Source organism: Pipra filicauda, unplaced genomic scaffold (assembly GCF_003945595.2).
Source record: "Pipra filicauda isolate LSUMZ 115617 unplaced genomic scaffold, ASM394559v2 scaffold120_size2142806_pilon, whole genome shotgun sequence".
Lineage (NCBI taxonomy): Eukaryota > Metazoa > Chordata > Aves > Passeriformes > Pipridae > Pipra > Pipra filicauda.
In genome coordinates, this window is record NW_024103663.1 from 1,671,415 (window position 1) to 1,697,550 (window position 26,136).

Sequence of the window (26,136 nt, forward strand, 5' to 3'; positions counted from 1 at the left end):
AATGGGATATTGGGAAGGAATTCCTCCCTGTGAGGGGGGGAGGCCCTGGCACAGATTGCCCAGAGAAGTGTGGCTGCCCCATCCCTGCAAGTGTCCAAGGCCAGGTTGGAGCAACCTGGGCTAGTGGAAGGTGGAAGGAGATGAGCTTTAAGGTCCCTTCCAACCCAAACCATTCCATGACTCTAAGAGGCATTTTTGCACAATTCCTGTACTGATTTTGTTGACCTTGCCACTGACGAGGTCTTCCACTGTTCCAAATGTTCTTCCACAACAGTGTCAACTGCAGGACTGGGGACACTGCTGGGAAGAGCAGAGGGCGACAAAGACGAGGGAGAAGTAAAATAAAGCAGGAGCAAGAGGGAAATTAGGAAATAGGAAGAAAAGCTGCAAAGCATCTTGTTACATCTAAACAGCATATGTCTGGGGCTGAAGTTATAAATCATGCTAACAATGGTTACTAAAATAAAAGTGGATGTAGCCAGAGGCTACCACTGAAAAAGTCAGCCCAGGCCTCGCTGCCTTTGGTCTTTAAGGATTTGATTAGTTTTCTGCCTTCTAGTTCAGTGTGCTGCATTCAGCCCCTGCTCCAGAGCCAGCCAGGGCTCGGGATACAGAGGGAATGATAAATTCATTTACTGAATAAAACTACACTGTTTTCCCAGCACAAGACTTAAAACACTTCCGAAGCCGCAGTATTTCATTAAGCTTGGCGATTCTGGTTAAAATTTATTAGTCAAAACAGAAAACTCTCATCAGATCCATATATTCCATTAGGAATGATATATGGTGTCTCCCAATGTCTAATTATTAACTAGGAAGTGTAAGTAAATCACTATCAGCGTTGAGCCCTGATGTGTGAAGACTGAGTCTGCGTTAGGCAATTTTGGCATCAAAAGGCTTTGATTTGAAACAGATCCTATTTTGCTTTCCCTCCTTCACATCTTCCCTGAACTTCAAAACCCTCAGCTCAGTCTCCCATGGAAGCAAACACAACTGCAACGAAGCACAGCCACGTCCAGAAGCTCAGCTGCCAACTCTGAGCTGCCCCCACTGAAAGCTGGACCCAGAAGGACAAACTGTGTCGGGCGACGTGGAGCAGAAGGAAGTTGCTAATCCCAGTTTGGTTTTCTGTGGAAGGAAGGGGTGATGTTTGCCAAGAGAGCTCCTCACGTGCCTGCTTCTGAACTCCACAGAGTTTGGCCAATAACACCACCCCAACCACTCCCCAGGCAGAACCAGGCACCACCATCCACATGGGGGAAGAAAAGCCCGTGGAGATGGTTTGGGGTGGTTTGGAGATGGTTTGGGGTGGTTTGGAGATGGGAGCTGACTGCCCTGTGTCCTGAGCACACCAGAGCTGACAATCCACAGCTACTCACACAGACCAGAGTGTTCCCACAAGAACACCATCAGTATTCACCTGCCTTGGCTGCCACCAAAGCCAAAACCCACAGCAGAGTCAGGAATTGCTTCCTAAAGGATCAACCCTAAAGGGCCCCCTCTCCACGCCAGTTAAAGAGATGCACACAAAGTACACTGCACGAAATTAGAGGGACTTGGAAATGCCATCAGGGTGTTGTTCAAGGGTAATAGAGATTCATTTCTCATTTTAGAGGTCAATTTTCATTTTAGAGGTTAGGTCTCATTTTCATGCACTATCTATCAGTGTTTCTAATACTACAGTCGCTGACCTTTCTGATTTGCAGACCCCTAAGAATTTCCAGTTGAGACAAAGAGCTAAGGATGGCTGAAATCAGCCTCCTGACAAAAGGCTCACTTGTCTTAGACCTTACAGAGCAAATCAAATTAAAAAAGAAAGTCCATCTGTAGTATATCAAGGGCTCGAGTTTACAAAGCTTAGATATAAAATTGGAACAAAAGGAATGACTTTTCCCTGGTGTTATTAAGACCTTCAGAAAAGCCAGGGAAGGCACGGGTCACTTGTGCCACAGTGCATCAAAGGCACCTGCTCTGTCTTGCAAGTGGCACTGGTGCCTTTGAATTCCCCCAGTCAGGTGTGCCCAGAGGTGAGCACAGCTCTGCCAGGGTCCCCAACTCAACAATAATAATATCACACAGCTCTGACAATGTTCATTTGAAAACAACTGCACACAATGGAAAAGGAGAGCCTTGCACTGCTTCTCCCAGCTCAGTCACCTGCTGGAAGCAACAGAAACAGAGAAAGATTCCACTGCCTGTGGATTCTGAAACAATGAGAAAAATGGGAGAAACCCAGACTTAGGTTTATCAGCAGCTGCTTAACTTTACTAGAACACTCTGTCACTCCTAAAAAAAAATATTCACTTTATTAGTGAGGAACTCTGAAATATTTGCAAATGGTTATGTGGACTTTTCTAGCTAAATGTGTGTTTGTTGTTAGAGACAGTGAGTGCACAACTACTGTGGGGTGCAGGTCTTTTTCAACAGTTTAAAAAGCAGGGTTTTTTTAACAAAATCACTGTAGGAAATAAAAAGAGAGAAGCTGCATGCAATTTGTTGAGTCCAAGTGAAGATGTGCACCACCAGATGCTTTTCCTCCCTCCTGGTGAAAATGCAAAGTCACTCCTGAACAGAAAGTTGTCAAAGCTGCATTTTATCAATGTATTTTCATTACTATCCAATCTAACTTTCTTCTGCTTTAGTCCTCCAAGAGACATGGTGAATCATATGAATTTATCCTGCAACAACAGCATAAATCAGAGAGGTTGTTTCTAGCCCAGGACTCACTCAGCAAACACTTTGCCCTGAGTTCTGCCTGGAGGTACAAAACAAGCTGTTCCTTTTCTCCTTTCAAGCCCCACTCAGGAGCAGTGTAACACCATTTGGACTTCTACCAACACCAGAGAAAATTTAAGACTGCAGCTCAAATGTTACTTCAAACCCCCCTGAAACGCTTTTTAAAATTTATTTTTCTGAAATCTATTTACAAAAACTTAATTTGCAAGACGAAATCTTGCGGACAGTCTCTTATTGAAAACCATTTTATTCAAATTCAGGTTTGTGTAAGATGCACAGACTTGTCTATTTTCTAATAACCCATTAAGAGAAGTTCCAAATCAAGCTTTAAAACGTGTTATTAACCATCTACCCAGCCATTTGAAAGATACATGCCTGTGATAAGAGTATTGTATTGCCATTAACCTGTGGGATGGTTCGAGACATCTCTTATTCACACAAAACTCTAAATGCATCTAATTAAAGCCACAAGATCAGCTGTCCATATTAATCACTCACCGGTTTAATTAAGGTAAACCAGCTTGTCACAAAGCCAGTCTTCTCTCTATTCTTCACCATTATCGACTTTTAATAGTTCACTGGATTAGTAATTACTTGTTTATGGCATTATCAAATTCCTGGGAGAGGAAGGGGCCCAGGAAACTGCTTGAGACAGGAGGGGAAATTCACCCCATCAGGTAAAGTTTTCTGAAGAGCCACACAGTGGGATTTAAGGAGTGATATAGTGGGATTTAAAGAACCACACAGCAGGATTTAGATAAAAGTACGACTCAGAACAGAAACAAATTGATCTGGAAGTGTCTTAGCACGAGATTGAGAGGTGCAGGTTTATTTTGTGTTACTCAGATTAAAGCTGGGGGAACCTTCCAGTGGTAGGTGTCCCTGCCCACAGCAGGGGGTTGGAACTGGGTGGTCTTTAAGGTCCCTTCCAACCCAAATCAGTCTGTGATTCTGAGCACTAGGACAGGAAAAAGGAAATCAGTGAGATTTCTTGGTCTCTTGTAAAAGCATAAGTGTCACACTGAGTGGGCAGGCACATGCAGAGCCACTCCACAGGGACAGCAATAAAGCAAGACAGCAGTCCTACAGCTAACCAGCATTTTCTCCAGGATCAGCTCCTCCCTGAGCAGTCAGGGTGTAGGTAAGGAAGGCACTAAGTCTGTTCCTTGCTGTTCACACCTTGGGGTGACTCCCAGGCAGGAACAGCTATGCCAATGTGAGGCTGTGTGCAGGGATGACATTCCTCCCCAGCCACTGGCATTCCTGCTTGGCAAGCTGCTGCCACCCCTCTTGGAAGTCTTTGGTGTTTCCTTGGATGTTCCCCATCCCCTTTGGCTGCTCTCAGCTTCTGAAGCTGTGGTGCCCACGGACAAGGCTGGTGACTGTGGGTTGTTATAAAACACAGTGACGTACAACACAACCAAAACCAGGGGAGGAGGGAGCAGGAGAGCAGAGAAAAAAAAGGAATTATGTATATTCCCAATTCTCCTTAGGCATACCTGCTGCCATCAATGATGAACATTTGTTCTGGGAAGAGCTGCTACCAGTGGAACACTTAGCATATGAACACTAACCTAATTCCTGTTGGAAATAAAGCAATTTCCACTCTCTCCTTTACCAGAGGAGTATTTCAACCTAATAATAAAATCTCCACTGTAGCATGTCAGACCAGCAGCTCCCTGGTAGCAGGCTGGAATTTTAAGTCTTAATGCTGCAATATCAGCTGTAATGAATTCTACGTAAATATGACTTCTAAAAATAAAAAGCCTTTTTCTTCCCTTAAAACCACGTATGAAGGAGACTTTAAAAGAAAAGGAACTTGGCTCTAGCCAGTGATGAGGATCCTTCTGAAACAGTTTAACTATTCCCACTCAGTGCAACCCAAATAAAAATATTTCACTTGCATAATTCAGTTCAGCTTTCCATCACCATTCAACACGGGCACTGCAATAAAAATTTTGTGTTTGCTTATAAAACAAGTGAAGAATAGGAGAAGTGGGCAAAGTGGGATGAACAGGCAGAAGAGAGTTAAGTCCTAAATCATCAAAAAATTCCCCCAGACACACCTGCTGAATTCTACTGAACACCAAGACCTGGACAAGAAAATTGGTTTTCCACAAGAAAAACATCTTCATTAACGAGTTTTGTATTATAATCTATTATAAAACAGTATAGCTACTTATTCTGTTATCATTAACTTGTGCACATTCATCAGCTCTTATTCATTTTTACTTGCCTAATTTCCTACTGACACTCAGAGGAAGTTGGTTTCCAGTGCTATTCTTTGTCCGAATGTTTACCTTTTCAGCAGTAATCAAAATAAATTAATAATTATAAAATGTTATTTAGAAAAATGAAAGTGATACCCAAAAAAAGAAAAGTCTGGATGTAGATTTAAATAGGTAGAAAAGAGCAGGTCTTGAAATGCACCCTGCAATCAGTATAATGCACAGAGGCCAGAGGTTGGGAGCACCCTCAGCTCCGACAACCAGCGCCGCTGCTGAGCACTCCTGAAGAACCAGCTCCTTTCCTACATTTTATTTATATCCACGCATGCAATCACACACACACAAAAGCACTGCACAGTTATGACCCACGTGAAAGCAAACCCATTCAGGGCCTTGTCAGCTCTATTGTGCTGCACTCTCCCCTCTCTGAATGCCGCGTTCAGCTCCGGCTTAGCGCCCTGACAAATAAAGGAAAGCACTTTATGAATCCCATTTAATTGGGAGGTGACAGAAAACACACAGCCGTTTTCTCCAGCCTTATCACTGAACCGGCCACAGCTCCAATCTCTGCCAAATCCCACTGAACACGGGACATTAACCAGGCCAGTGGAACAGGTGCTGGGCGGCGGCTGGCACGGGGCTGCGTCCCCACGAGCACCGGGAATCCGTGCGGATCATCTCTCCCAGGAAGCATGGCGGGGATGGGAGGGGAGAAGAAGGGCGGAAGGGAGGGAGAGAGGAAGAGAAGGAGGGAGGGATGCAAAAAAAACCCCAAGCAAGAAAGGAAAATGAATGTGTGGCTGCCTGGCGGCTCAGCAGATGTCCGCGCGTGATGTACGAGGCCGGGATAAGCTGTCGGAGCCCGCTGCCAAGGAGTGGGAAGTGATTAAAGCCTGCACCAGGCTAAGCACCATATTTAGAGTCTATGGGGTTCCCAAAGTTGCACCCATCCCTCGCTGTGCCGCCAGATGTTGCTGGCTGGTCCTGCTCCTATCCAGGAGCAGTTGGTACAGCCTGGAATGCAATCTGGAATGCTTCCGGAGGTGCCGCGCATTAAACCCGTGTCACCCATCCTTCACCTCTGCCGAGTGCTGAAACAACTCCAATTTGCTGCCACTTCCCCCTTGGGAAATGGCCAAGATACAGTTGTGCCTGGCAGACCCATTTGTTTTACTCAGGTGATTCTCTTCCCTCAATGACCTCTATTAGTTTAAGTTTTAATTTAGATTAACCCCAGCACCCCAATTAACCAGCGAGGGGAAAAGCTAAGCTGGGACTAGTCATATTTCTGAAACCACGATTTATCGGAGTTAAAGTTATTAGAAGGGAAGACTGGGCCATTCATCTATTGCTATTTTTCTTTTGAAAATTTAACATTTCATGGCCAATAAGCACCTTCTCTGCACAGGTCCACGGATTGTCAATCTCAGCTATTTCTCCTTGACCAGTCCATGATTTTGTTACACTGACTTAATTTGGTTTTTGTTCTTAGGGTCCACCTGGCCCCCAAATTCCACCTCACAGATTTGGCTCTTTCAATTCCTGGTCCCAACAAGACAGACACTCTCTGATCAACACTTAGAGCCTACACAGGGGGGCCTGGCATCCTCCCCTGCCCCAGAGATGCTGCTCAATCCACAGCAGTGGAGACACACCTACAATAAATACAGAGCCTGGAGAGGAGCTGTAGCTTGGAATGCAATCCTGGCTCCAAGGCAGACTGCCCTGAGGAGATCCCTCACAAACATTAAATATTCAAATTGTCTTGATTCTGCACCAGGTGAGATCTACAAAAATTTTCTTGGGACATCTACAGCAGAAGGGTTGGAAGTGTGTTGGAAACCTTCTCGGAGGGCAAAAAAGAAAAAGGTAACATTAAAGTTCTCTGTATTTCCTACTGGTAAAACACAGACAAGAATTACCAATTTAATACACCTTTTCATTCACCCTAGTCCTGGCTCTGTACATGAAACCCTAGATTTTGGAAAAATTCAAATGCTTCTGGTTAAATCAGTTACCAGAGCACCTGGCAACAGCTCTCTTCCACTGCCCTAACACTTCACTAGACACTCTGAACACTATTCAGATCAAAAATTTCTGCCTTTCTAATGATATAATATTTGTCTAGTCCTGAAGTTCAAGCTCTCTGTGGATCATCAAAGCAGACTCAGGTTTTCGTGCCTCGGGGAAGGAATTACAGTGACGTATTCCTCAATATGTGACAACTTCCATTTTTCACAAAGCTGGCACTGTCTTTATTTAAACAAGCTACAAACACAAGGTTTCTGTGCACTGGGTGCAGACTCCTTGTTTCTAAGAATTTTGCAAATTAAAAGAATGACTGGCCCGGATCCAAGCTGGAATGACTCCAAGAGAAGTGCCAGAGAAGCCCTGCAGTTTTCCCATTCAGCTGGTAGGTGAGATGATTCAGGCTGAGACAGGAGTAACTTCGGTGCTTTTGAGGGTCTACTAGGATTGTTTTTCATAATGGGACTCTGCCCAGGGAGAACAGTCACCTTCAGGGAATTCAGTGATTTTTTTTCTCTTGTGTAGCAACATTCCCCAGGGAGAACCACAGGCTCAGACTCACCCTGCAGCCCTGACACCCCCAGAGCAGCAGTGCCAGGTTTGAGCTCACACAGCCCCCTACAACAAAAACTGAGAGCAAAGTCCCCTGAGATTTTGGATGTTAAGACAGGTAGCTGAGTTTCACAGGAACAAGAAATACAGAGCACAGAACCACCTGCATTATCTCTGTAAGTATTAAAAACCAACTGGAGGCATAATTCCACACATTTACCATCACCTACCTGGTGATAAAAGTCATCATCATCAAATATCTCCTCATCTATGTCCTTCAGGTGTCTGTTGGAATCTGAGGGAGGGAGTACTTCCTGGAAGCACAAAGGAAATACTGAAAGCTCATATGTGAATATTTCTGTCCCTAACTCCAACGACATCACGTGCAGCAGCCTGTAAACACACTTGATGATATGAAGGAATGGAGAAAAACTCCCAACATAACAAGCTTTTAAGGACTAGGAATACATTCAAAGGTAAGGCAGAAATGTTGCCAATGCCAAAATAGATTTATGATACCTTTACTGGGAAATAAATAGGACTCTGCAAAGTCTTTCTGGCAAAATACTACAGATATTTTTAATGTAATGGCAAAAATACATCTTGCTAGTGCAGTAATTCTACCTGATCTCTCAGAATTGAGTATTTATTCATTCTTAAATACTAAATTAATAACGGACTTACCACTAATGTATTCTGTAGGTTATATGCAGTACAATTTTGGAAGTGACTTTCTGGGTTAAAGACTCTGAACTGCAGCATAAAAAGCAAGTTTTGTAGCCTCGAAAAGCAGATTTAGTGAGCATCACTTCCTCCAGCACAGGAGGGGCACAATCCCAGCCCAAACCCTGTCAAGAACTGGGAAGGGAGATAATGCAAACACCATAAAACTGGAATTGAAATGCCTACATCTTCTCCTTAGCTGTTACACCGCAGGAACCAACACTCAGGTGTCTCCTCCATAAATCTCTCACGAACCAGAACGCTCCCTCTGCTAATTGCTGTGCAGAGTTTCCCCGCTGCTGCAGGGGGAGTTACAGGAACAAGGCCCCCTTACCGAGTTCTCAGGCCCGGGCTGGGGGGCTGGCTGGGGCTCCTGCTCCTGCTTGCCCAGCACGGTGTACACGGAGCGCTTGGTCTGGGTGCGCCGGAGCAATCTCTCCTTGTCCATCAGGATATGATCAATCTGAGTCAGGATGGAGCGCTCGAAGGCACCGAAACCCTGCAAACAGCATTAACCAGTGTCAGATAATGCAGAAAGCTTTTCCTCAAGGCAGCAATGCTCCCCTATCTTTCCATGTCAGTGGATAAGCAGACAGCATTCCAAGAGGAGGGGGTTTGGGTTGCGTCGCAGGGATTTCTGTTAGGATTTTATTTGTTTCTCCCTCGCTCTCCCTTCCCAACCTGAGGCAACTTGACGCCTGGCTTAATAAAATGCCTTTGCTGTTCTGGTTCAGATTAACTTCTCAATGATTAATACTAACTCGGAGATGTGAGGAGACCCTGGATCTCTGGGTGAAATGATTACCCATTGTATTAAATGTACACTCCACGGAGGAGGAGAGCCACAAAAGGCCCCAGTTCTGTTAGAAATCATAAACAGCTTGGAGATCAGCAATAATAAGCTGATAATTTTCATTTTCACAGAGCTTATTTGCTGCTGGAGACTGGTTGTGGTGAGATGTCTGGTCAGGAGATCACCAACACCAACTAAGAGTTTTTCCCCAAAGTTGTGAAAACGTTTGTCCCTGAAAATGTTATTTCTGCCTGTCTGCTCAAAACAAAAGGCTTATGTCTTTGACATGTGAGGGCTGAGCTTCTTTCCAGACTCCTCTAAGGTTGGGGAAAAGCGTGTCCCTGTGTATTTAGTTCTTGCTGTGTTACCTCTCAGCTTAACTTGGAACATTTATGATACAAAACTTCCAAATAAACTTAGAATCATAGAATCATGGAATGGTTTGGGTTGGAAGGGATCTTAAAGCTCATCTCCTTCCACCCCCTGCCATGGGCAGGGACACCTCCCAGGTTGCTCCAAGCCCCGTCCAACCTGGCCTTGGACAATTCCAGGGATGGGGCAGCCACAGCTTCTCTGGGCAACCTGTGCCAGGGTCTCCCCACCCTCACAGGGAAGGATTTCTTCCATATACCAAACCTAAATTTCCTCTCTTTCAGTTCGCGCTTGTTCCCCAAACCTCTGCTCAACAAAAGCAGGTCAGCACACACAAGCCAAGACCTGCCTTTCCCATTTTGCCAGTTGCCAGCTTTGTCTTGTCGTGCCACTTCTGCAGGACGCTGTTCCGGTAGGGCCTGAGCTCCGCGTAGCGCTTGGCGATGAACTCAGGGTAGTCCTCAAACTTCAGCTTTCGCTTGGGGAGGCTCCTCCTCTTCTCCTGGGCCTTATCCACCTGCTCCTCATCGCTACTGCTCGGGATTTCATCCTCACTAGAACAAAACACGCAGGCTGAACACCCTACACCTCTCTAAGGCAACGTGTGAATTCTCAGCGGCCCCTCCACCACTGGCTTTTTCCACACCATGGCGGTGTTTTTGGCACAAGGCCCACGGTTTAGCCCCTGCTCCGTTATCAGAAAAACTACATAACACACATCCCACAAGGCAGAAGGAATTCAAATGGTCATTTGTCCGGAGTATCTGTCACCCAGACACAGCAGCAACTGAGAGAACAGCAGAGTGAGGGTGGTCAGGAAGGCTGTGCATTGTCCTGTTTGCTGGAGACAAAGGATTCAGAAAGATTCAGAAAGATCTTGCCTATTTTTGGATTTACCTCTCAGCTTTTGCTTGCTTTCCATCCACCAGGTGCCTCGTGCCTGGGTACTGATAAAGCAGCTCGTCCTGAAGCTCCACCAGCACTTTCAGCAAGGCCTCCAGAGTTTTACAACCTGCAGAGCAAGAGACACAAGTGACAATTTCTTGCTCCTGGTGAACACTCAGCTTTGCAGTGCTTAGTTTCTCATCTTGAATCAGAATTTCTGCCGCAGCCACTGCATGTCCCATTAACTGTTTGTCTATAATCAGTTAGAGATGTGGTTTTATCTTCAAACTGATTTATGGCTGTTAATGTCAAACACCACCACGCTGGGGGAGAACATTTCTTTCCTAAGAAGGGAGGAAAGGAGGCAGAACTGCCTTCTAAACATCTGCCTGGCTGCACATTGGGAGTGTACTGATCTAATGTTTCATCCACAAACATTCCCACTGCAGAGCCTGAAGGATTAACATCCTAAAGAAGCAACACACATGTGACAACAATCTTTTTGCTGACTCACTCGTTTCTCTCCTGTGGTAAGTTCTGCAGCAGAAGCAAGACTCATTTGAATAATATGACACAAGGGAAAGTGCACATATGTACAGGCCCTCCACACTGACCTCTGACTTTCCCTTCTTGTACACAATGTGCATGTTGTAAGAAGAAAAACCAAACCCCAACCTCCTGTAGGGCTTTGACCATCGCTGTGCTCACCACACAGGAGGGGGGAGAACTCAGACTGCAAGTAAAATTAAGTGTAGCAGGATCTGAACTATGGGGGAAACTTAAACAATGACCTGGCAAGTTTAATGAGAAGATCCTGACCTAAAAAGTAGAACTGAAGGTCCGGTGATCCTCAGAAAAAAAGGGAAGAAAAGATTGGTGTGGAGAGGTGTAAAATGATCAATACAGGTGAGTTTTACAGGGATGAGCAGTTGCACTCCAGGGTGTTCACACACAAATCCTGAATGTAGATCTGATGCTGGGTATCCAAAGGCTTTTGCCCCTGACCATTTCCCTGTATCCATGCAGTGGAGAAAAAACAGTGTCTGTTCCAATGACTATATGTTCTCCAAGGACACAGAGCTGCAGTTGACCATGGGACAGGTTAACTGCACACTGTCACAGCATCTGTTCTTTAAAAATAGTTCTTTTGTGGCAACCAACAAGCCTCCCTGCAGAACTCTGCCATAGAAAACAAGTGTTTGCCTGGGCCTACACAAACTCTCCCTTTGCACATGGCCACACATCAATCCCAGGGTCAGCTCTCCCAGGTAAAACACTTGGCACACTTATACCCAAAAATCTAAACTGAACTCACTCTGCCTGGCAGAGCACGTGGATTTGTGTGGAGGCAGGAGGTGGAACTTCCCCAGAGCCTCCTGTGCCATGAAACCAGCAGGGCTGCTCTGCTTAACTCCCAAACCTCCTCCTCTGTATTTGGCACAAAAGAACAGAGAGAACTTTTCGCCACTTGATTTTTTTCCTTATTTCTTTTTTTTTTAATGGGGGACACAGAGATCATGGGTAGAGTGAACAGCAAATCTTCCTCAGCCAGACAGAGACAGTGCCAGCAGAAATCAGCCCAGACACTCAGAGGTCTCAATCTCCCTTGTGTTACCACTGTGATATTGCTCAGTTGTCACCATCTTCAGATAAATTACGGCCTGACCTCAGTAACAGGAATGTCAAGGAGAAGATGCTTTAAGATTTTTGTTGCAGATCAGCTGTTGGATTCATCCTCCCCGAGCCCAGGGTTCATTATAGATACGTTCTGACAACTCCTCTATATAAACCTATTAACGGATTAGGTTTGCTGCACTTGTAAATCAGACGTGTGTTAGCATCAAAACAATTCCATGAGACAAAAGCCCTTTAAAAAATGCATTTGTTGTGCGTGTCTGCAGCTAAAGCATCACTTGCAAAAGCAAAGTGCCCCCACCCCAGCCTGAGTGCACAGCTTACACCAGCAAAATCCTTCCCACTGCCTGCAACACAGCTAAATGTCCCCAGAGCTTCCGAAACTGTTTATTTTCTCCCCGCTGCCTCTCCTCCAGCAGCAGTGCTAATGCACCCCAGGCAGCTTTGATCCTGGCAATTACAACTGGAGTAGCACTCCAGCTCTTCTGGGGTATAGCAGGGCCACGGCAAGCAGGCAAGGAAATAAAGACAGGCTCAAGCTCCCCCGGGCTATGAGATATGGACCCCAACAGAAGTGGGGATGGGGAGCAATTTTATTTGGAGTGAAGGGGATGGAGAGGGCAGGGAAGACAATGGCTGTGCGTCTAACCAGGTGGGAGGGCTAATTATTCCAGGCAGTGGCTTCATCAGGAGCCTCTTACAGCTGGGTAATTTCCGTGTTTTCAGTCCTTGTGTATTTAATAGCATTACTGCATGGCATTCTCATTGTTCCTGTTGGCTGCTTAAGTGTGCTGTAAACTCAACTTCAGAAGCCAAGTGTCACCCTGCTCCCTTCCCATCCAGCCCTGTCCTATCCATTTCATGTTTAATTCCAGAAGGGACTGTTTTCTTCCCAGTCTGCACTTCATCTTCTCTTCCCTCTAATGCCCTTGTCTGCCTTTACACCCCTGCTCTGGGGAAGAGTCTGAACCCATTTGTGAACGAAGGCAGCACAAAACAGAACTGTTTCAGGGGTGCAAACTGTGCCATTTGGAAAGGCAGCCGGACACTGACCCTCCCGCTCCCCCTACCTGCCCCCCAGCACATTTTTTGTAATGCTGCTCCTTGTCTGAAACACACAATTAAACAGAAAACAGCCACAGACACTGAGCTTTCAAACGCCCCAGTACACTGAGGCGACCAACTCGCAGCTTTCACATGTGAGAACCATCAGGTCTGTCCCTCCTGCTCCCTTCACAGAACAAAGCCAGTGACACCTCTCAGGGACAGGTAATGCCAGCCCTGGCCATGGAGCAGGGATCTCCCACTGCCATGACCTGTGGTAGGTTCCAGGCAGTCCCTGATGGTTTTGTTTATAAAGCTTCCAGGACCAAGAAGGCAATGACACAAACCAGCCAAGGATGAAACAATGCTGTTAACTCTACAACTGCCCTGCCCCTACTCCCCCTGACCCTGATGCCAACAGCTTATCCCAGCTGCTCTTCCCAGCACAGTGCCCAGGACAGTGTCAGTGACTGCAGACACAGCACTGTGAAAGCAGCTGGAAAGTGTGGAATGTGAAACCCTCCCGACCCAACTTTGCTGGCACAGTTCACCCCAGCTGGTGTCTCTCTCACCCCTTCTCTCCCACTCTGTGCTGGCAGCTTTGCTGCATCCCTTATAATCTGCTCTCCAATGTGCTGGGGTAAATATTCCACCTTATTTATCAACACCAGTGTCACAACTGACACCTTTAACACTGGCCCATAAATCATCAGTGAGTAAGATCTCAAAACTATCTCCTTTTCCAGGAGTTACGTCTGCACATCCAACCTGTTGTTTGTGAGGGCAGGTGACTCAGTACTGCCTTAAAAACTAAGGAAGCTGATCCCTTTATGGCATCTAAAATCCTCCCAGACAACTCAAACTCTGTGTGTGGGGGAGGCAAATGAACCCCAGGACAACATACAACCCCTCCTTCCATCAAACCTTTCCTAAAGCTGCCCTTTGGGAGAGAGAAAAGGATGCTGAGTGGGATCCATCTGCAGCTGCCCCACGAACACAACAAATGTGGTTTGAATAAAACTTCCAGCTGAAATGGGACTCAGAGTGTCTGTGGGAAGACACTAACTTGTAAGAGTCACTTTTGAGAGTCCACAGGAGCCCCTTCATTTTGTGTATAGGAGTGAAAAAGTTCTTCCAGATCCAGCAGGCAGCATATCAATCCACCAGGAAAGCTGGGAGCCAGCACCAGTAAATCAAAGTGTGCCTTTCTGTTAATACTCCCTCACACGTTCTCATTTTATACATCCCTCCACCCAGCCAGGAAGCAGCCCTGGAGTATTTAGCTCCACTCAGGGATAGCACTGCCATGTATCAAAGTGTCAGGAGACCCACCAGAGATGAAATCTGTCCTGCTGCTCTCAAACCACAAAAAATCAATTTTGTCAATGCCAGTGGTTATGGACAAACTGGTTGTGCTGGTGGCACCCCTCGGACTGGGGAGGGCTCCTGGTGGCAGGGGACTGATCCCCCAGGCTCTACCCCCTCATCCATCCTCTCCACATGCAGAGTTGCTGTGGAAGCCCACACAGTGCCATGTAGGATGGCTTCAGTGCTCATCCATGCTCCTACTCCAGCATTCCCACAGCTTCCTGCACAAGAAAAGATCTGTGCTCTTTTCCATAACCTCTAAAAATGGGGTCTCATTCCATCTTCCCAAGCAGCTGTGGAGAGCAGCAGCTGGTGAGGAGCAGCAGGGAGCTTTGAGCCCGTGGAAAAAAGCTGGAGCCTCAAGACTTTCCAAGGTATTCACAGAGCCAAGCCCTGGGATTCCCAAAACTTCTCCACTGGGCACATTCCTCCCTGTCTAACCCCGGTCCACCCATCCAGCAGATTTGGAGCATGATGGGTTCACAGAGGCAAGCCCTGGGATTCCCAAAACTGCTCCACCAGGCACCTCCTTCCCACCTGACCCTGGTGCATCAATCCAGGAGATTCTGAGCGCAACGGGTAAGGGAGGAGATCCTAAAATTGGTGCAAACCTCCCAGGATTTTTGCTCCATGTGGCACCTTGCAGGCCGCTGCCGTGGCAGTGCTTCCCCCAGCCTGAGTTCTGCTGGGCACACACCGTATCCAAACACACACAGAACACCCTTCCCAGGATGTGCCAGCAGGAACCAGCGCCTGCCCAGCCCTCAGCTCCACTTCAGAGCCCACGCCAACACCGGGAATTAACTACTTTTTCCCCTCAATTAAATCTGAGGATCTGGCATCACAGGAATATCATCGCCGTGCTGGCTTTTCATTTTCCATGCACCTCCACAGGCTGTGGAAGTGCTCACACACAAAAGCTGGTGTTGGAATGACAGGATGCAGAGCAAAAGCCGAGCTGCCAAATACTGGGAGCGTTCCCCCTGCCAGCACAGAGAGTCCCTGTGTTCCCACAGAGAGTCCTCACAGAGAGTCTCATGTCCCTGCCACACAGAGCGGGCGCGCCGGCCACATTATGCAAATGGCAAGGAGGAGAGGAATCCAACCTCTTTTATTTTAATAGCTGCACATAACGAGGAGAATCTTTATCAGGTACGGGTGTTTATCCCAGCATTCAGATGAAGAGGGGGAATTTTCGCTCTTTTCAAAGGGCTGCGGGACAGGAGTTAAACTCCAGGTCAAAATGGCCCTCGATCCGCTGGCCTCGGAACAATACTGCTCATTCAAATCCACCAGCCAGCCACTTGCACTAGTCATCCCCAGCAATTAATCCCCCACGAAACACGTTTGATTAAATCTTTTCAAGCAAATCCTTTGCTTTGCTTTTGTTAGTTCACTTCTTGTCAACATCTATTAAAATATGCCTTTAATTCTCCCACAATCTTAAAAAACACCGATTCCACTGTCTTCAACTTTAATCAACTGTATGGCCGGCATTTTTCATTTCATAATAATGTGCTGTTTGGAATTCAAGAGGCAGGCTCAACATCAATCATTCGGCAAGAATTTTTCCACTGCAATAAATATGCAAATGAGGAAAGCCAGTCAGTCGTATTTCAGGCCCGACTTGCTAGTGTTTTAAAAAAGACACAAATTTATTAATTGCCGTTGGCCAGCGGAATCCTATTACTTTGGGCATTGATTACAAAGCTGTGTGAGTGATTATTGTGCAACTCGCAGGCTATCCAGGCATGAGGAAAAATTATTAAAGCAAGGCAGAGATTATCAACTCGGAATAACAATAAGCCTTAACATTTTAGGCCTCTAACTTCTTCAACAAAGAATTACGCCGGAGCTCCAGTGTATCATAATTCTGAAGTCTGTCAGTATTACTTTTGGAGCTTTCTCTGTATTCCCAACAGCAGGAGGACGTTCCCAGCCCGGAAAAGGCGGGGGAATTCCTCCAGGTATCGCATCTTAAACATGGGGCTCTGGACAACAGCTTGGCTGGAATTCCCACTGTGTAAGGAACAGCAGGAGGGACAGTGGGGCAGGCAGGGCTCCCCCAGCTTCAGCTTTGCACCCCTGCATGTCCTGGGGCCCCCAAAGCCAAGGGAGCACAGCAATAAAAGGCTGCTGACAAGCCTCACACAGAAGCTACAAGAGCCAGCCCAGACTAAATGATAGGCTGGAGGTGATTTTTTAGAGGTGCTGCAGTTACATACACATTTCTCACAGACTTCAGCTCAACCCTAGCACAAAGCACCTGTAAATCTGTCCAAATTCGGGAAAATATGGGAGGGTCACTCCCGCCATGCTTCCCAAAACACTGAGTTTGTGGAATTTTATCAAATCACAGTAGCAAAAAGGCAGACACTTTGCTGCTGATTGCAAAGGTTTGCTCCACACGAAGGCCCAATTTGCTGGTTCCATTGGAATGCAAATGATGCACAAGCCTTTGCAGAGGGGAAAATTGTATTCCTTGGGCACAAAGGAGCCAGTGCTGCACCCCCCTTTCACACCAGCAGTTCAGCTGACTCCCAAAGAGTTACAGAACGGCCTCAATTTAGCCCTTTCACTCCAATATTGCTGCATCTGACAGGAAGGACAACAGGATCAGACACAGATGAGTTTGCTAAAAGTAAAGAAAATAACTAAATGCAACAACAGAATAAAGGCTGGGTATTCAGGGGTTTTATTAGAGAGGGCTGGGGGAGGGGGAGAGCTGAGAAGGGAGAGAAAGAGAAACACTTCCATGAAGTTCATGCTCTACTGATTCCCCTCAACCATCATCTTTTGATATCAGCCCAAAGCAGGGAGGGGACGGGGCTGGTAAAATGAGATTTATAAAAACTGATGTTTTACATTACTGTAAATGCAAAGGGGCTGACAGCACACATTCCTGCCTCTGCCAGGCTGGAATCCCCAAGTACATGGGCAGGGAGGAGAAAGGAAGAGGAAAGGTGAAATCTCATAGTTATCTGGATATTAAGGCCAGAAGGGAACACTAGCCCATCTAGACTGACCTCCCCATATAATACCAGGCCATTAATTATATTTATCATGACAAGCACCGAGTTTCCATCTCAAGGTAACCAATTGCCAATTAATCCGAGTTAGCTGACATTTGCACATGCTTGTCTGGACACTTTTAAAGCCTTTGTTTCCCTGCATCTTGTTTGTGCTGCATACAGACTAACATGCACAAATATTTAGCTAAATTCAATTTAATTAGCTATTAATCTTGAGAAGCTCAAATGTGAGCAAACCTGTCTGATCAAGTGTGGTGTAATCCCACTGTCTGGAGTTCAGGTGTATCAGGCCACCCACCAGGGATTGTCCCACCATTTCTTGCTCTAGAATTTAAGGCAGCTTTCCAATTAACCTTAAACAACCTCAGTGTCCAACACACATGGCTATGGAGATCACCTATCAAATGGGAGCACTTATTTTACCACACCTATACAAGAGGAGACAATTCTGCTCAAAAATACTAAATACCACAAGCTAAAAGCCTTGGCACTCCATGAGGAAGGGCAAGAGTTTTTTTTTCCTGAAAACAGCCCAAAACTGCATGTTAAACAAATGTCCTGCATTTCTCCACCACCTCCCACCCAGAATTTCTGAACAATTCACAGATGGGAATGACAAGCCACAAAACACTTTCCTGGCACCTCTCACAGCCCAAATTCTGCACAAGCACAAAAACATCACGGACCCCATGACCCGACCATACATTCCCACAACAACAGAGCTCCAAACTCGAGTCCTGTGCCTTCCCTAAAGCCTCTCACTTCATGTCTCTCCCCTCTCACTCGCTGGCACCTGCACAGACTGGCCCAGGAGCTGCTCATCCTCATTGACCCCAGTCCTTGCCCAAAGCTCTCCACAGCACAGGATCATTGCAACAAAATTCAGAGAAAAAGGGTCTGATTCATTCATTTATTTTAGTCGAGAGCAGAGTCTTCATTAATGTCAACAGGCTTTGGCAAAGTCCCAAAAAGAGCTGAATAGATTCTTCATTAGATCAGAGAGAAAAGGTGAAATTTGGGGACACCTGCATCCACATCCATTTAAATCACATTCAGCCCTGCATGAATTGACAAGCCCGATGTTTTCTGTATTCATAAAGTGTCCAGACTAATACAATTCAATTAAAATGAACTACCAGTTTTAAGTGGGCTAGATCTGATCACAATAATTTACACTCAGGCTTGAAACCCAGTTCTGCTGTCACACATTTGTGCAGGCTCCCAGTAAAATCTTCAAAGCAAGAATATATTTAAGTCCATGATCTTGCCTAGCACCAATTAATCCTGTAACTGCTCTATGCCTCTGGAAACTGTGTAATCTGCCTGTGCCTCAGTTCCTCCCCCCTCCCCTGTGACACCCACCCTGCTCTGTATTAATGCATTAACATCTCCAGATGTAGGTATGGATATATTTTATAGTTTTAAAAGCAATCCAGGAATAGAGATGATAACAAAATAATGAGTGAATTACTGACAGCTGATGCCTGCAGGCTTCTCTGAAAAATTCCAAGCCTGTGTCAATAAAGAACATTTCATCAGGCAGCTTTTCTCTAACCAGGTGTGTCCAACAACAGCCAGGTACAGCTGAGGAGTGAGGCAGAGGAGAGAGGGGGACACCTTGCCAGGCACATCCTCTCTCACAGGAAGTGGAACAGGGTCTCTGGTACCTAAAGTGGACTTGATTTGATTAAATGTCAGTCTGTACTTAATCAGCCTCTTCAACATGACTTACCTGCACATTGCATAGAATGTAAATATATTTTTTTAAAGACTGGGATTAACAGAACCCAACAAAAATCCTCTGTTAAACACTGAGAACATACAAACATATAATGAACAGACGCTAAAGACAATCTATCCCTCTGCCTTGAATGTCTACTAAATATTGCAGAACCAGCCCAGAAGAAAATGAAGATATTCAGTGTGAAGCACTCATACAGAAAGGTTTAATATGCAAGAATGTAAAACCAGAGAACACATGGCATCCTTGGAGGTCTCCTGCTGGCAATGAATGTAAGTGGGATTCTTAATCACAGCCCTAAGAGGCCTTGTCCACAAATGTGCTGTTTAGTCACAAGCCACAGGTATTTGTCACGGGAGCAGTTAAACCAACCTGCTGTACCCGGGGCCCAACACAGGGAATTATTGTGAAGTCCAGGGAGCTCCAGGTGGGAGCACGGCCCTTTCCCAGCACACTGGCTACAAAGGCACCTATTTCCACCCCAGAAACAGCCGTTTCTGGGTCACTCAAAGCTTTAGGAACAAAAATTCCACAACTCCTTCATTTCCCAGAAGGCCACAAACACCCGGCCTTGAGCAGCCCCTGCCAAATCCTGCAGAGTTTTCCAAGCGCTCCTTTCAGCTCTTCTTCCCAATAAAACTTCATGGAATAGCAACTGTTGGCTGCACCTGAGACACGTAACATCTTAAGGGAATAACTTATCACAGAATCACAGAATGGCCTGGGTTAGAAGGGATCTTAAAGCTTGTTCCACCCCCTGCCATGGGCAGGGATACCTCCCACTATCCCAGGTTGCTCCAAGCCCCTCCAACCTGGCCTTGGACACCACAAGTTATCCAGCAACTGACTCTGAGCTCAATGAACTGGCTGCAGTAAATTCTGGACAGTGAGTTCCTGCAAACTTCACGTGCAGCTCCACTCCTTCCCCTTGTTTCACCTTTCCCCATCTTTCTTTTGTGCTTCCTTCACCACACCCCACCTCAAGCAGGGTGAAGGGCTAAGAGGTGCCCATGCTCTACCATCCCACTGTCCAAACTCAGGATGGAGAAGGAAAGGCAGGACTGGGAACCACTTTGAGAAAAGATGCACAAACTTCAGCAGAATTGAAGCAGCTGTATAAATTTTGGGTCTGTTAGCAGCAGCCAAGGCACTGTGCTGCAAGTTGAGGCTGCTGCCAGGCAGAGCTCCCTGCTGCTGCTCCATTAATCCATTAATAATCCAAGCAGGTTTGGGGATAATGGCCTTGCAAGCACGTGGAGCACTGCATTTGATTTTTTTTTTTAATCTGATTCACTTTATTCAGGTTTATTTTCTCACTAATCACAAATCTTTGTGTAACTTCACCACAGCTCTATAAACAGTAAATAACAGGTAATATTTGTTGTCCCCCCTTTTGTTCCTTCAGTGAGTAAATCCATCCTGACAGACCCTGCATATCTATCTTTTACCAAAACCACTATTTTCCCCATTTCTCTTGAAATTATCTTTAGCTTATGCTGAGGAATAGAAATACAGGATTCTGGTATTTTCTCTTAATCCACTGACAGATGGAGTCAAAGCCAAAAAAAAAAAAAAAAAAAAAAAAAAAAAAAAACAACAAAAATTCAGCGAGCAGGGACCTCCTGAATTCTTGGGAAGTGAAAACATATACTTACAAAAACATACTCAACCACTTGTCCCTTCAAAGTCCTGCAATTTCCATCTTGCTTCCTCCAAAATCCTCACCTGAGTTTCTGTACATTTTTAACTCGTCTCACCAACTAAAAAGTGAAAATAGCACAATATATTATTTAAAGGCTGGAATTCCCAGCTCTTTTTGTGGAGCATAAAGTTATTAGTCACTGAAACATTCCCAGTTTAGTATTTTTAACCAAGAATTATAAAGAAAAAGCAATTAAAATGGCAAGAACAGAGCTACGTGCCCGTACTGGGAAACCCAGGGCTTCTGTGGATGGAGGGATTTAATTTTTAAAGCTCTTGTTGCCTCCTTGCCCCTCAATCATTTGTGGTGTTTTGTCACTTTATCAAGATTTAACATAACAAGCCCCAAACCCTGGAACAGTTTAATCCTGACAGGGGATGTTGCTTCACTTCCACCTCTTCTTTGGCTCTTCCTTGCCCTTGAGGTGATTTTTGGTGACATTCTCGTGAGATCCACTCCTAACCTTCCTGCCCCTTGCAAACATACAGTGAAATATGAATGGCAGGCAAGCAATCTGTGCAGAGACACAGCCCAGAAACTTGCACCTTGCACTCCTTTTCTATGTAAATAATGCAAGGATCCTGCGGGAACATGCCAGGGATTGGAATTTTTAATTAATGGGTCTCTTTAATGTGCAAATCAGGAGCAGATTGCAAATTCTGACTTGCATTGATTATGAAAAACATTAATTGAACGTGCAAGACCCCAAACAGAGGCAACATCTCAAGCCCTGGACTAGACTGGAAGACACAGTGCAGGAGAATACAAATATATCTTGGAGAAACAGCCCACTCCAGGCAGGAGCACCTTGGAATGCCGAGCTGGGGGAGCTCGTGTGTGCAGGGCAGGAAACCCTGGACATTTGTGCTGCATTCAGAGCTCAGCCACTCTGATTTCAGCACTAAAAACCACCCAGACTTTTTCCAAACAGGAATAAACACGAGCTCCATGATCACAGTTCGGCCTCCAATTTGTATGTAAAAAGGGTGACAGGAAAAAATCTGAAATATAATTAAAGATTAAAAAAAAAAAAAAAAGGGAAATAAAAAGCAAGACGGTGCAAACAAAGCAATGCTGTCTCTTTAAACAGAAATTCATCCTATATAAATTATGGCCATAAACTTTTCCTGCAGTGCAGCCTAATTAATTCTTGTTCTATACACAAAGGGAAATGCTGGGTGACAAATGGGTGTGAAGCCTGAAAGCTGCCAGGTCTGCAAAACATTTTCTACTTCAATTTATAAGCAATTTTGCAGTAAATCATCTACCAGAACCTGAGATCTCAGGAATCTAAGACTGTCCAAAGCACGTTGCAACATTAAAAAAAAAAAAAAATCATAAAAGATTACAAAAATAATAAATTAAACACTTGAGGTTTTGTAACCTCCAATCTCAAAACCTGGAAAATTAGCATGACCTTGCCCTTTTCACTCACCCTTGGCTTTAAACCTGCACATGGAGGGAGCACTGCTGTCTACTCTTTGACACAATTACATTCAAGGCCTTGGGGAATTCCACCACCTCAGCAGGGTTGGCCTAAGTGGGAGATACCAAAGAGGCAAATATAGAAAGGATCATTTTCCAATTCAAAAATATTCATCCTTCCTGTGAGCACAGAGCAGAAACTTCGTGAGAAAAGGAAGGATTTGGGATAAGTTACTGAAAGCATTCTGGGGCAGCTTACAAGGGGATGTGAGGGACCTGTCCAGGAGCTCAGAGAGCGCCGGGAGCCTCCTGCCCTCAGCATCCAACACTGTTCACCCACAGTCTGCAATTCTGGCACCAACTCATTTGTGCAACTCGAACACCACATCATTTCCTCCTGCTCGATGAAGGTGATGAAAGCATGCCAAATTTATTTTGTGGATTTGGAAAGAAGTGCTGGGGCTTCCCTGAAAGGAGAGCATCATCCAGTCCAACGCAGCATCAGTGTCCTGATTATCCCAAATCCTGTCCAAGGCTGAAGCACATCACGTACAATGAACCACCTGAACACTCAGGATTTACAAAGGCCTGCCTTCACCTCATCTTTGAACTTTTTCCATGCACAATTCTTCCATTTTTTCCTGTCTGGGGAATGGGATCCTACCCATAAGCTGGCAACCAACTGGGATGAGAACTCAGGAGTCCAGAAATGTTTACCCAGCCCACAAATCACTGGTCAGAACTGAATAAAAAAAGCTTATTTTTATAGAAGTCACTAAAGCACTTGATCAGCTAAAAATTAAGACTTTTATTGGAAGCTGATTTATAGTGAGATTTTTTTCCCCCCCTCATAAATCAAGGTGCATCAGTTCATGAAAGAACTTTAAATATATTATGATGTGTCTTTTCAGAAAGGACTCAGTTTGACCTCCTGAACTGCCAGGTCACAGCAGCTCTGTGAGTGAAGACGTGACCCAGCTCGGGGGGTAAAGCTGAGTTGTGATCAGACACAAACCCTCTCACAGGGCCCAGCACAGCAAAGTGAGAGAGAAAAGGGTCTGTGCCACAGAACACCAACTACATCCCTACAGTCTTCAGATATATAAATTTACTCCTTATTTCATGCACTTTGTAACTTCTGGAAAAAGCATCTTGGCAGGCAGTGAAAGCTGCACACAATAGTGGAGCTCATCAAAATGACTATTTATTGTAGCCTGCTTTACTGGATAATTACAGATTTCGTTTTAAAAAATAGCACTAAAAACGGAACGTAATTTTGGCCCATTAGGGAAAACACTAAACAAGAGTAGTAGAAGTAGAATGTTCCTAAATTCATTACTTCCTGTCTGTCAGAGCACTTCCTGTGCTAACTTTGCCCAGGTCACTGCGGCTTTATTTTATTACTGTTTTCAAAGATCAAATACAGAACACAAACCTGAGCTTTGAGGAACATCAGAGTGAACTCCTACAACTTTCCTGCCCAGATTACAAGAAGAAGGAATCACTGAGCAGTTACTAACAGTGGATTTTCCCTCAGAGTTCTGGACAACTGAAGGATTAGCCTCTGCTGCACTCTGGACATTATACTCCATGTTCTTGGATGTATTTTGCTTATGGGAAATATCAAAATGTCAACCATTGTTTCTGTTAAAGGTCTTTAATGATATTGCATTTTAGACCTGTAATGAAACATGGAGCTGGTGCAGTTTGTAATGCATCTCATTAAGAGCATTAATAACGTGTGTTTCACTGAAAGGTCAGCACAGCATTGTTGGGAGTTTGCCTTTTTGTCCTTAATCACTTCAGTCAAAGCAGCAGAGCACACTTTAAAATAGAAAGTGCCTCCCCTGCTGTAACTCCAGATAAGCTGATTACCTGCCATGTTCTGATCAGGTGTAAGCCACAAGATCACAGCCAAAACCTGCTGCAGGGGCAACACTCAGGGTCATGGGCAATGATGACCAAAGCTCCTCATCCAGTTTTGAGATGATTTGTGCCAGCTCAGGCCAAAATTTCTTAATCACTACAAGGTGTGGCTGAAGGGGTGGAGAACCAGAGCAAACCTGAGGGTTCAGGTGATGCCTGACACCCCTGATGTGCAGCACGAGAGGCTTTGGACACCACTACACTGTTTCCTACCAAGTGGGTTCACGGAAAGGGCTTCTTGGGATCCTCCACAGGGTGTTCACCTAAGGAGCTGAAACTCCTCAAGATTGGGAAAGCAGAAATAGAAGTGAAAGGGATAACCAAAATGGAAAGCTTTAAAAGGCCACTGAGCTTATCTCTGTTATTCAAAATCACTGAAAGAACATCCTGTGAAGTGCATTAATTTCTGATTAGTGAGATAAGGAAACAGAAGATTCTCTGTATAAACATTGTCATCCCTGTGGTTTTTGCCAGAAAACGACAAACATGTCATGGAGAAATGGACACCAACTGATACCTGCAGAATTTTAATTTATCCCAAAGGATAACATAACTATCTCCCCATGCATTTACTTTAAGGCCAGTAAAAAAAAAAGTGTCCAATTCTAAAACTTACACAGACCCACAACACACTGAAGCAAGTGCTTTGCACTTATCAACTGGAGCCTGTACATTATTATTTCATTATTATTTCATATTTCAGAATCTACTAAAATCTCATCAGATCAATATCATTAACAGTGATCCTCAGATATAAACAGATAAAGAAGCTCCAAGCTGGCAAGACATTTGCTGCTGATTTAACTGCAGAGCCCCTCTCCTTTGGGCTGAAGTACTCCTGATTAGGGTAAATCTTTGCATTCACTGACTCAGCACAAAGTTGGGACAAGGTGTCTCTGGACAAACCATCCCAACTGTGCTCTGAACTGCAGTAGTGAAAGCAATTATTTCTAAGATACGGCATGAAAGTTAAATTTGATAAACAAACTTCAATCCCCACTAGAAACAGAAACAGAAGTAGCAGCAGGACCTGAGCTGAGGTTCACCAACATGGTGTAAGGCAATGACAGGCCACCAGCAGGGACCAACCAGGCACACACAGACACGGGCGATGGGAGACAACTTCTTTGTCTGGGATGGGAAAGAGGTTTGTGGTTTTGTTTGCACAGCACCTCATCAGTGATTAATGCAATGAAAACCAACAGCCACTACTACAGGCGTGTCCAACTCAAAGCCCTCACCTTCCCATTAGTGCTTCCCCACACAGCAAAACACACTGCCTGCAGCAGAGTCTAACCAAAGGAGAAAGGTTTAAGGATTCTTACAGCTCTCCACAGCGTTGTCAAACTGCTGTCCACCCTCCTCTCTGAACCTCGGGTAGGTGTCTGGCTGGGGGAGCCTGTTGGCTGTCACCAGTGCCTTCTGCATCTTGATTCTCCCCTCCATTAGCAGATCCCACAGTGCTTCAGGACAAAGAGGAAATAAAGCAATTATTCAGCAACCCAAAACACTCGTGTCCCATGAAGGACTTCACAGCACAGCCCCTCCCCTTTGGGCTGCATTAGTCCTGGTTAGGGAAAATCTTTGCATGCACTGACCCAGCACAAAACTGGTACCACGAGGTGCCTCTGGGCAAAGCCCGATCCTACGATCCCAACTGCACCTGGGATCCACAAAAACAAATCACCCCTCTGCTTTACTGTTTGAAAGGACAGTTTGCATATGGAGGTTTAACAGGGCAGACAGGAAGAAATTCCATTCAGTGCTGCATTTTGAATAGAAACAAAGTGATAGCAGCAGCACTGCACAGGACGAGCAGTGCAGGAAGTCCCCGTCCCCCACACTGGTACCACGAGTGTATTCAGCACTGGTTCAATTAAGTGAATAAACTGGTGGATAAACACACTTCACAACACGAGCTTTTGCAGCAGCAGTGACACCAGCTT

At 45.3% G+C, this 26,136-nt stretch overlaps 1 protein-coding gene across 2 annotated transcripts in view; it reads right to left on the reverse strand.

Annotated features, from left to right (window-relative positions):
- Positions 1-26,136, reverse strand: part of AATF (apoptosis antagonizing transcription factor) — a 48,131-nt gene that overhangs the window by 18,961 nt on the left and 3,034 nt on the right. For both annotated transcript variants that reach the window (XM_027751652.2, XM_039387361.1), the window contains exons 4-8: positions 25,516-25,653; positions 10,330-10,444; positions 9,782-9,986; positions 8,602-8,766; positions 7,775-7,858 (exon numbers count right to left, since the gene is read on the reverse strand). In XM_027751652.2, coding sequence (XP_027607453.2) covers positions 7,775-7,858; positions 8,602-8,766; positions 9,782-9,986; positions 10,330-10,444; positions 25,516-25,653 — 707 coding nt within the window. The remainder of the gene's footprint in view (positions 1-7,774; positions 7,859-8,601; positions 8,767-9,781; positions 9,987-10,329; positions 10,445-25,515; positions 25,654-26,136) is intronic.